The 12,027-nt window shown below is 41.0% G+C and overlaps 1 protein-coding gene and 1 long non-coding RNA gene across 2 annotated transcripts; one reads left to right on the top strand and one right to left on the bottom strand.

Moving 5' to 3' along the window:
• Positions 1 to 219: 219 nt before the first annotated feature.
• Positions 220 to 10,442, bottom strand: LOC134181238 (multiple epidermal growth factor-like domains protein 10). The gene is made up of 13 exons (XM_062648479.1): positions 10,339 to 10,442; positions 9,919 to 10,020; positions 9,581 to 9,681; positions 9,411 to 9,515; positions 9,254 to 9,349; positions 6,368 to 6,614; positions 5,058 to 5,294; positions 4,829 to 4,998; positions 2,960 to 3,038; positions 2,280 to 2,372; positions 2,068 to 2,217; positions 693 to 718; positions 220 to 627 (listed from the first exon to the last, which is right to left on the bottom strand). The coding sequence occupies exons 1-13, from the start codon at positions 10,440 to 10,442 to the stop codon at positions 314 to 316; spliced, it is 1,824 nt and encodes a 607-aa protein (XP_062504463.1). The 3' UTR covers positions 220 to 313.
• Positions 10,137 to 10,949, top strand: LOC134181239 (uncharacterized). The gene is made up of 2 exons (XR_009970106.1): positions 10,137 to 10,262; positions 10,357 to 10,949. It is a non-coding gene; the product is annotated as an uncharacterized LOC134181239 (long non-coding RNA).
• The last annotated feature ends 1,078 nt before the right edge of the window (positions 10,950 to 12,027 follow it).

The following is a 12,027-nucleotide window of genomic DNA, read 5'->3' as shown; positions in this document are numbered from 1 at the left end:
TCTCTATTTCCAAGGCTACGAATTTGGTGTTTTTGATAATTCGAACAATTCACTAATCCGAATGGGGTTTGGCACAGGGCTATACGGATTAGCGAGGTTCTACTGTACGCTATACAACTGAGTTAGAAATTTTATGAAAATACGTGTCCACTGTAATATTGGCGAAGGGTAAGAGGTGGTGGACTGACTGTCGGAAATTTTGTGTAAGCAACCGTTTCTCTCTTGTTTATATTTCCCCTGCACTAGCATTCATGCAGCTGATATGCAGTAACTACAATACAAATTTTATAAGATATGATAGAAACAGTACGAGTCAATTGATTGTTGCGTATGTTGATCTCTGCTGCCTTTTCAAGAGGGGCAGCTGTGCCGGACGGATGTCGAATGGCTTTTTCTTGTTCATGTCTGGTTCGTCTTCGCCTTCGGACATGCTCGAATCGTCGGAGTCGGATTTTCGAAGTGTGAATAATGGAAGAGAATGGGTTTCGGCGGGCAGCGATTGACTGTTGTTTAAAACAGACTTCTCGTCTTTCTCAGAGTTTATCGCTACTTGTTTGCTCAACACGTGGTGCGAAGAGTCATATCTTCTTGTGTTTGAGAATGTCCCCGTGAGATGGTTGGACACTCCTATAATAATATATCGCATTGGCTAAATAATGATATTGTGTGTATGATTGGTCAAGATGACGTACCTTCTGCATGGTCTTCTTGACCGAGTCTACAAGAGAAGCATTTTTAATGACATTTCTGTGAATAGAAATACGTGTGTGTGTGTGTGTGTGTGTGTGTGTGTGTGTGTGTGTGTGTGTGTGTGTGTGTGTGTGTCTGTGTTGTATGGTCTCACATTTGTATGTAGTGCAATGAAAACTACATATGCTTAAATGTCACATGATCATTACTTTCTTTATTTTGATCAGTCGGTCCAGGTGTCATGTCCAGATGTCTGAGCATCAAAAAATTTAGTTGGTCTGGCCTTATATGCAATTTGTCTGTGAAAAGATCAAGTTGCATGATACCCAATAATAAGAAACAAGGGGAGAATATCAGATATCACAATAGCAGGATGTCGGAACGATTGGCACTGATCTTCTGTAGGAGTAGGAATGGCTGTATATCATGTCATTGTAATGTGGCCATCAGGGGCGAGGCGTGGCATGGGCTAGACTAGGCTATAGCCTCATCATTTGTAGGCGTGGTCTTAAAATTTCTTTAAGTATGTAATACTTGGAAATGAACTGTTGTGCTGGACAGCAAACTGAGACAACCATCATTCCTATGGATCCTATCAACAAGTGTGACAAAAGTATTTTCCTGACATTCTTACTCTCGTTTTTAGTCAGTTGTTGCTACGTCTGTTAGCCCAGTATCAGTGGTCTAACATCTTAACATCGTCTTAGCTTACCTAAAGTCTACAATGAGCCAAGAAAGTCTCAATGTACTTGCACTGTTAATTAGCTAGAGAACTAACGTTGATTATAGGATGCAACCTTGGATATGTTTCAGAATCTCTTTCTTGAACATACAGGACATAATAAGTCTGTTTCGTGTTTCTACATACCATGATGCTATGTTGTACATAGGAAATTCATTGGTAATGGGACAATGACGTATACTACGTTATTCACAAACTTTTAGTGCAACCTCGCCAACTTGTCCAGGTTTGCATCATCTTTTTTCCTGTCTGGATGCGCCACTGATTTAACGTATCAGTTAATTAAAATCCAGTAAGAAGTGGAGAGTCCTGTAGCAGTGTGAAGTCTAGGCCCTCATTTTTAGAGGTCACTCTACGCCCCTGTGGCCATTACTACCTGCTGTAAATTTGGGGTCTCGATTATTAGAATACTTGTACTGTACCATATGGTGGTCATGCGATGCCTATTGCGGTTTTTCAGGTGACCTCGAAACATGCCTATCCATGCCCCTGTCTGCTTGATATTGAACGTAGAGGCATTTTCCGTTAAACAGTGTAATTCATTTCCAATCATAATTATTATTGTTATTGTGTTTGTATTCAAGCAGCAGCTCGTATAATCTCTATGTGAAACATTTTGTTAGACTGCGCCTTACCTGGTTAATTCTAGTTGCTCGAGTTGTTTCTGAGTGTGACGTCTCCTCAGTAAGGCGACGGTGGCAATGAGAACAAGCACTGCAATTGCTGTGAAAATTCCAACAATGATGAGAATGCCGTTATTTTTACTCTTTTTTGTGAGTTCATCACTGTGGGAAGGTAGAACAAATTTAGTGTGATATACCGAGGCAACAAGGGAATTGAAGCAGACCATTCTTCGGAAGAGTCCTCGTCACATGGGTTTGTACAGTTCGGTTGCGACCAGCCTGACATGCAGGTGCAGTGACCGTTGTCTGCATCACAGCTGTAATAGACAGAATTAAATGTAGAATGTGTGTGTGTGTGTGTGTGTGTGTGTGTGTGTGTGTGTGTGTGTGTGTGTGTGTGTGTGTGTGGTGTGTGTGTGTGTGTGTGTGTGTGTGGTGTGTGTGTGTGTGTGTGTGTGTGTGTGTGTGTGTGTGTGTGTGTGTGTGTGTGTGTGTGTGTGTGTGTGTGTGTGTGTGTGTGTGTGTGTGTGTAATGTATTCATCTAGTGTGTGCCCCTAAAATTATTTAGTTTGTCTGCATTCTTGTTTGTGTGTTTGTGTAATGTTTGTGTGTCCATGTGTGTATCCAATTTTAATGGAAATGTTGACGTTGATTCTCTTACAAAGTCACCAATCCCACTCTAATTGAGATAAATATACTAATGCAGATCCTAATGCTGAAAAATTGCACACTAAATTGGTGACTTTCAAACATTTGATTTGCTGTTTCATTCGTTACGCAATTACCAAAGAATTACAAGGCAGTTAGTCTTGAAACAGTTAACTTGTCTATTATAAATATTAGTTTGATATTTTATGTACCAACAGATTTGCTTGTTGAAAAACTCAAGTTTGTCTATCTTACCTCATTGTATTGTCTTGGTCACATTGACACAGTACACACTGACTGCCAGACCAGTATTCCCATTCGGATTCACATGAAACTGGAACGAAAATGTCCTTGGTTTGATTATGGCACACCAAGCCGGCAACCAGGTAGGCAGACAGACGATTGGATGGACAGTCAGACAGACTGACAATCAGATAGACAGACAGAGAGACGTCTAGACAGACAGACAAACCAGACAGACAGACAGTTTAGGATATTTATTCACATGATGGAAACACTATCTGAGATAAATGTGATCTTGGATCGACAATCAGTTGATACACGCGAATGTGAGAAACCAATAGATGATCAAGTTTATCATCTAATTTCATGCAAAACCGTTGAAGGAGCAGTTTGGACCCATGATTCCATGGTTTCAGCCAGGCTGTCTAAATCATGTCCATCTCAACCATATCATAGAGCGATGGCATACATATATAGCAGCTCCCAAGGAACCTGATACTATTGTTCAAAATGCAGTTGACTTTGATGTGGACATGGATGTATCTATAGCTCATGATCAGCCTCGGTGTTCTGACATCATTCTAAATGCAGCACAAAGCAACGGATCAGCGGCTCTGAGGAGAGACGAAAAGAAGGAAACTACCTCTCATAAAAACAATCAGGTGGCTCACAGTCCCCCTTGTGTTTGAACACTTTGGACATTGGGGGTGGGGCAAAGATGGACATCAGTTTCTGTAGCCTCGAACTTTCAGACCAGAGAGGGTGCATCTGGAAGTTCAAGGCTACAGTTTCTGCATCAGATGTCCAAAGATCACAGGACGGCAATGGAAACATCAACAGCATAAACTTCAAAACTTAATGGCGATGGCAACTGGCAGTGACATTGCAGAGAGGCAGTGCCAGTGCTATCAAAGGAACTTAGATAGAATAACATGCTCAAGAGACTCGTTAGGCAATTTATGCAGAAGTCAATTGTACACTAGGTAAGTTAGCAGGGTAGAGACGGCTCTAGTGTTCATAGACACTTTGCACTGTAGAGATGGCTCTAGTGGTCATACACACAATTTGAACTGAAGAGACAGTAGTTATGGAGGAATGTAGATTGTAATAGCATTGATGTTTCAAATATATGTTCCTGTGACAGACAGGCATGCAGACACACAGACAGACAGGCAGGCAAACAGACAGACAGACAGGCAGGCAGGCAGGCGAACACACAGGCAGGCAAACAGACAAAGACAGACAGGCAAAACAGAGAAAGACAGACACACAGACAGACAGGCAGACAGACAGACAAACAGACAGACAGGCAGGCAGGCAAACACACAGGCAGGCAAACAGACAAAGACAGACAGGCAAAACAGAGAAAGACAGACAATTTTTGGTTTGAATCTGAATCAAACTGTAAAGTGTGATATCAACTCTAAAATCTGACTAAGCAGCCTGCAACGATTACTTTGCGGATGTGATGCTGAATATACATATCAAGTGTTTGTATTAGGTCTTGATCCACGTAGGGTCAACTATTTTTCATATTTAGATAGTAACTTTTTCATTTCTTGTTTGCCTTGCATCTTCTGCTGCTCTTCGAAGAGTGTCTTTGCTGTAGGGATGAGCCATAGTGACATGTAACTCAGTGTTGGACCTATGTATCCAAGTCAAAAATATCTGGTCTACCATTTGCATATAATATTGGTTTTTGAGCTCCTTGTGATGACACATTTGGAGTTTGCATACGTCTGGCACATTCAGATAGTCACACAGACAGACAGACAGAAAGACAGACACAGACAGACATAAAGACAGACATAGACAGACGGAAAGACAGGCAGACAAACTCACTCACAGACAGACAGACAGACATAGAGCGTTTCAGCTGACCTTCACTGTCACAATAGTCACCAGTCCATCTTCCAGTGCAAGTGCAAGTACCATCAAACGGGCTGCACTCCGCATTGTTCTGACACTGACATTTGTTCTCACATCCCTTGCCGTAAGTTCCCTCCTTGCACAGCGTGTCACAATTGTCACCACGATAGCCTGCAGCACAACTGCGACACAAAGCAAAATACTGAGGTAGAAACGAGGGCGGATACATCGGTCTCCTCACTGGCATTCTCCCGAAAACGGGTTGCAGATGGCTTCGTTCTCGCATGAACAGTTCATCTGGCAATTGTATCCATAATGACCTGAATCGCACAGATGCTGGCATGTCGATCCTTGCCATCCGTCCGCACAGTCGCATGCGCCATCGACGTTGTCGCATCCACGGGATTGCGACTGTACACACGTGCACGTCTCAGTGCAGTTTTGACCAAAATACCAGGATGGGCACGGAGTCTCACACCTTAAGATGCACAAGAAATATTTGTCTGTGCTATATGCAATTACCGTACTATTTATGGATTTACTTTTTGTATACATTTATGGATGACTTGTAATATACCGTCACCTAATCTACATGACATATTCTATAATGCTTTTAGTAGGCAATGACATACATTTAATGTTAATAAAACATTACAGATTGATAGTGCATTTGTGTTTCTTATGTAATCAACTGTAGCCAGCTGAAAGAGTGAAAATTATTTATTAGAAATCGACTATAAGGTTTTCATAGCCAAAAAGTATGAGAGTTCTGTCTCATGCTACTAGCATGGTTTTATTGTTTGTGTTTGTGTATCGTCATTAGTTAATTACTTGAAATGATTGATTGTTTGATGATCAATTAATAATATTACTATTAGTGGTTATTGAATTAAGTAATTGATTACTATGTGTATTAGTATTAATCAATACCAATATTACTGTCTATTACATGCACAGCACATAGCCACATTTTCAGTTTAAAAAATTACATAAATAGGTTGTATGTGATCAATACCAACATTTACTGTATTGTGTGTATGACAAATATCGGATTGCCACTAATCCTTTCCAAACACTATTTTGAACTTGGAAACTAATTTCTATTATTCTTCGAGCTCTATCATTTTCAGCAATCCTTGCTATATAATAGGCATTTTGATTTAACAACTTACTGCCATTGTCTCTAATTGTACGCACATGTACCAATGCCAACGTCTCTACTGTCTGGATCATGTTCAGTGTCTATTGTGGCCGATGTTGACGAGAGCATTTCTGTTTAGTCACCAGGTATAGTGCATGCAATGTAGACATATCAGGATAGAAGCAGGTTTTTCAAGACCTTGAAATATTTTTTAACTCTAAACGCATCGGTGTAATAATATTGACTATTTTCAAAAAGAATTTGTGGCAGTACAGTAACTGTAATTTAGTAGATGTGGCAAAATCAACAATATTTAATTATTTAAAAACATTAATTTATTATTTTGAATTAATTGCACTTATCAGTGCAAGTCAATGCGATTTTATATTATTTCAAGTAATTTGGTTTACTTTTCTCCGATATAGCCTGATGAACAGGTGCAGTTACCGTTGACCGGGTTGCAATATCCACCATTTTGACACATACAATCTTTCTCGCAATTTTCACCATATTTTTGCGCCGGGCATGTTTTCTCGCAAGTTTCTCCATGCCATCCTGCTGCACACGTGCACGTCCCATTGAATCGTTCACACAAAGCATCGTTCATGCACGAGCATGTGTGCATGCAATCTTTTCCGAAGTATCCGTTGAGACATTCTGTATCGAGAGACAAATAGACAGCGAAGAGTAATACCACAGAGCAATAGAAATGTATATGGTACTGATATATGTAAATCCGAGATGTTGCGAAGTATTAAACAAATGGCCGATTGACAAACAGTGAGACCAATATGGAGATAATTCGAACATATGAAGGAAAGGGAAGTAGCAGGATAAATGACATACGGAGGAAAAGAAAGAATCAGGATAAACAAATACCAGATGACAGAGTGACTGCTTGACAGGATACCATACTGCTTCCAAAGTTTTGTGAGTAATAGTCTTCTCAAAAATTTTACCTTTGAAACATTTTAGGATAATAAATATTTTTGGCCTTAAAACTTTCTGTATGTCTGGGCTTTGGCTATGTGCGTGTGCATGAAACATGGTTAAAAATGGCCACTATACAGAAGTCTGCAGATCGAGCGACTTCTCTTCTCAACAACGGCTTCACTTTCAAACTGAAATGCCAGTGCCACTTGCCATGCGATATACAGCTTCTGTGGGGAGTCAACTGATAGGTAGCAAGCATTTGCTTCAGTATTGTGCTGATAGTCATTGAACTGTTTAGAGAATTGGATCATCTTGATAGAATAATGAAGCAAATATATAATATCAAAAATGACTCACATCTGACACCAAGACTTTGAAGAATTTTGATGACAAAAATATATTTCGAAAGTATTATGGACCCTCAAAGCAGTAAGGTAGTATATACAGGTTGCACCAGTATGAGAAAGCCAACGATACCATTCGAGTTGAAATAGGATCAAGTATAGCTACAATGGATTTTGCAGGTACGGCCACCAAGAATAACTTGTTATTTGCTAATGGTTATGAGGGAATACTAACCCTAACTGCATGTCAATGACACAGACAAAACTGCCGAGATAAATGCTGAAAACACATGAGAGACGTTTAGTGTGAAGGAGGGCAACGTGCTCTGCGGAGGGGAGCGAAATCTCTACACATGCTGTATCACAAAGCAGTAGCTCACGCTAGACAACCTGTCGTTTTGACAAATAAAGCCAATACAAAATGTCTTATCGAGTTAGTGGTAAATCTAAGGGGCATTGTGTGTATATCAAACAAGCGGCTAGTTACTAACAAAAGTGATGATTCTGTCATGCTGTGACTGCAAGTCACGACATCCCAAAGACTTGACAGCCGTTGAGTCCCTGTTTATGCACCAATTTTGTATTGCATGTTAGAGGACTGCAACGCAAAGGGTCATAAACATGATTCTGTTATGGTGCATCTTATGTTGTTAGGTTAGGCCGGAGCAATTAAATTTCTTGATGCTCAGATTCGCCGGTCTAGAGACCAAAATAAAATAAAAATTTGATGTGCGCATGCACAATGATATCGTGCTTGATGAAACAGGTTTGTTACATACATCGTACAAGTAGGTATCGATGAGCCTGCAAGTGGTAACAGTGCATGTAGTCTAGCAACAGTTTCCATGTTCTGCTCAGTATTGGCATCATTGGTTTTAGTATCCATTTTGTTATCTCTCGTTTATAGGACATGCAGTGAGAACCGTCCCGTCCATGCTCAAAGTGTATCACATGATCATTACACTGTATTTGTTTAATTATTATTTTGGTTGGTCAGTCCAGTTTTTATGTCTAATTATCCGAGAATATAATGATTAGTTGGTCTGGCCTTAGATATTCAAATCACAATTCACACAGAAGCAAATACTGCTCAGTCTAGTTTTTTTGTGCCAGGAAGGTAAAATCTCTGAACAGAATGGGCTATGTCACAGCAGTCAGTTAGAGAAACAGACAAACAGACGGGCAAAGAGACAGACTAACAATAAAGTAATTGATATATCCACAGTCTGACAGAGAGGAGAAGGATTAATTGATAGAAAAACAGATGATGAGATGTACAGTCGACCAGAGAGACAGACAAGCAAATAGGCCGATTGTAGTCTGGTGAGAGTGAAAGGAGACAAACATAAATATAGACATCCCACACTCATACACAAAGGAAAAGAAAAGAGTCTCACAGACAAAGAGGCAGCCGTGAGGTCGCCAGATAGAAATTAGATTAAACTTTAAGTGACATACACAAGTGATTAGACAGAGAGATCGACTGTCTCACACAGACACATACAGAAACAGAGAGGGACAGTGAAATTGATAGTCAAGGTCCATAACCCTTCTCACCAATTCAATTCTTAAATTTCAAATTTCAATTTTCATTTATCAGATTTTTACTCACATTTTTATTTTTTTGTTAACGTTTTCAATTTTTTGCTGAAAAATTTGAATTTGGCAAGCAAATTTCTATTTTACCTTTTCCATTTTCACATTTGAAGTTTGGTTAGTCATTGCTTTGTAGTTCAGTCAATACATGGAGACTCCAATGAAATTAAAATGGAAAGACTAAAACAGAAATTTTCTGCAAAAAAATAAAATTCCTTGACAAAAAATTGAAATGAGTCAAAAATCAGAATGATATTTACAATGGCCAAAAGGGTCATGGACTTGCAGACTAGCACATACACATAGACAAACGAGACAGAAATTTTTGCCATTTTGGCAAGCACTGAAATAACACGACAGTTTAGGAAGTGAATCATGATGCTCACGGTACATCAAACAGAGAACTTAGTTACAAGTCCTTGCCTGCAGAGCAATTTTGTCCCGACCATCCTGCAGTACAGTTGCAGTAATCTGGAGTATAGCACCAGCCACCGTTCTCACAGGAGGCACTACAGTCAGCTGTCACACGAGTATATATGATTATAAAACACCCAATTTCTCGAGTGTGCGAAAAAGCTACCGTATGCTGGAACAGTGCAATTGCTGCCTGTCCAGCCAGATGTGCATTCGCATACACCTGGCTCTGTACACGTCCCTCCATTGTGGCAGCCTTGCATACAGACAGCTGGAAATTACAATTTCTGCTTATGCACTGTATATGGTTGGGTTAGCTTTGTTTGTGGTACTGACCATGGCAGCGTCCGAATGATTGGTCGTAGCCTTCACAACACACTGACTGGTTGACGTAATGGTAGAAGCTCACTGTTCTGTAGCCTTGTTTGTACTGCAGTCTGCAAGTGTAGAAAGACATTTGCAAACAGGCATGCATGTATGGAGGTCTGAGGACATGCACTGTATTGCCCTACACGCGCGCGCGCACGCACGCGCGCACACACACACACACACACACACACACACACACACACACACACACACACACACACACACACACACACAACTCAATGTCTAATTAATCAAAGTGCAATGACCATAAACCGTAAGAGTACGTCGACAGACAAATAACTCACTTGTATCTAGTACATGAAAACATTGTCCAGAGGTCCCAGCAATTTGTCGACGTTCTCATAGTGTAGGACTGCGTCGTCGATATCCGTTTCGTCAACACCACACTGCGCACAAACAAATCTTAGCTCTAAAAAGCATTGCATTCAAATTGTCAGAAGTTTTTTTGATCCATTACGTCAGGAATGTTTGGGTAGGGACGCCACGTCTGTAGCACGTGACGCGCGTGATTGACAGCGAAGCAAGAGCGAGCAGTGAAAGATGTGCTTGACGCTGACGTCGACCAGCGAAATCGCGAGCGTTGGACTCTCGATGCATTGGAAATGGCCGTGTGTTGAGTACAACTAAGGTGATTTCATTTATGAGAGAACGTGTCATGCACTCAATTAATTAATTGTAATTGACTACACTCGGTTGTTTCTGACCTGACGTTTGCCCAACAGACATGCTCGCCTTCTAATGTGGAAGATGATGAGAGCTGACAGAGAGCGGCGACGATAGCACAAGCGAAAATACCAAGACGTCTCATGTCGAGACGACAGCCCGCAACGCAAGAGACGGAGTTGTGACACGATAGGCGAGGTCTGACAACGGTGATGGATGCTGTACGGAGTGACGTGTGGCAGCTTGGGAAGCAGAAGTGTGAGAAATAAACGGCGGACTTGCGGCGCGCCTAATATTCCGTCAGACTAGCTCGCACTTTGGGCGTGATACGAGTGTAGAACAGAGTAGGGATGGTGTGACATTGCTGGATTGTGTCAGTCCTGGGATGGTGTGACATTGCTGGATTGTGTCACTCCTGGGATGGTGTGACATTGCTGGATTGTGTCACGTGAAGAAGGGAGTTACTGCACGTGTCGTTTGAAAATCGCATTGCAACTGCGGCGTGCTCGTGTGTTTGTCTGTTTGTCTGTTACAGCTGTATCTACTTGCACTGTGGATTTTGAAGACAAAAGGGTTTCTACGGGTAAGAACTGAAGCCATGTTTATCAGGACTTTAGTTAAATATTTAATAAACTTGTGGATTTGCAAGAGAGCTTGGTTGTGAGTTATGGGTGATTTCTCGGTGCTGGCTTTATAAACCACCAGAGACAGAAACATGACTGGCCAATATCTGTACTGTTACCAAACATATAAACCAACAAGATGTCTGTTATAGGGCAATCATGTGACTCAGTAGTTTTACTAGGAGTGGACTGTCGACTACACATGTGGGCTGTATACAAGTAGAGTATAATATAACGATACATGGTATCAGGAGTGTGATGGTTCCCAACTGGAATGAAAATAGCCAGAGGAAAGGTCGTGTGTGTGTGCGTGTGTGTGTGTGTGTGTGTGTGTGTGTGTGTGTGTGTGTGTGTGTGTGTGTGTCTGTCTGTGTCTGTGTGTCTGTCTGTGTCTGTGTGAGTGAGGTAGCCCAGATGAAACTTCAGAGAGAGGCACATGTTTGATTATTACCCCAAGGCTCAAGTAAGCCCCCAGCCCCTGCTCTGGCCAAAACTATAAGATTTTGACACCTTTTAGTCTTGAATTAGTGCTGTTGGCGCTTTCCACAAGGACTGTTTGCTAGATCTGCGCATGTAGAAAGGCTAATATCGTTCAACTTGAGCATGCCTGTTGACAAGGAGATGAAGGTGTTAATGAAGTTAAGTAATCAATCCCTTCTGCCAATTTGCACATTTAGGTGTCAATTTTTAAGAAAGGCCCATCCCATACTTGACCTTTGACGCTATCCAACTTTGGGTAGTGGGGTAATAACCAAGCGAGTAGCATATACACGCCTACCACTAGAGGGGCCCCTAGATAATCTCAAGTGGACACCTTAGAAGGTTCATTTCCTTGTGTAGTATGTCCACACAAATGCATAAAGCTCGGCAAATACATTGATGCTCTGTTGGACAATGTCAAGACTAGAAGTATGGATAAAAACATTGGATGCAATTTTGGAGCAAAATATTGTAAACGTTGGATCAATCAAGTAATCTTTTGTTACACCCTGAAGTTCTAAATTAACATCAAATTTCATACCACTAGAAACCCCAAAACATCAACATTTTAAAAGAACCAGAGGTTCTTGAGAACACCAGGTATCCTGCAGAAACAATTTACGAAAC

Source organism: Corticium candelabrum, chromosome 6, assembly GCF_963422355.1.
Source record: "Corticium candelabrum chromosome 6, ooCorCand1.1, whole genome shotgun sequence".
Taxonomy (NCBI): domain Eukaryota; kingdom Metazoa; phylum Porifera; class Homoscleromorpha; order Homosclerophorida; family Plakinidae; genus Corticium; species Corticium candelabrum.
The sequence above is the reverse complement of the archived record's forward strand: the minus strand, read 5'-3'. Positions and strand labels throughout refer to the sequence as shown.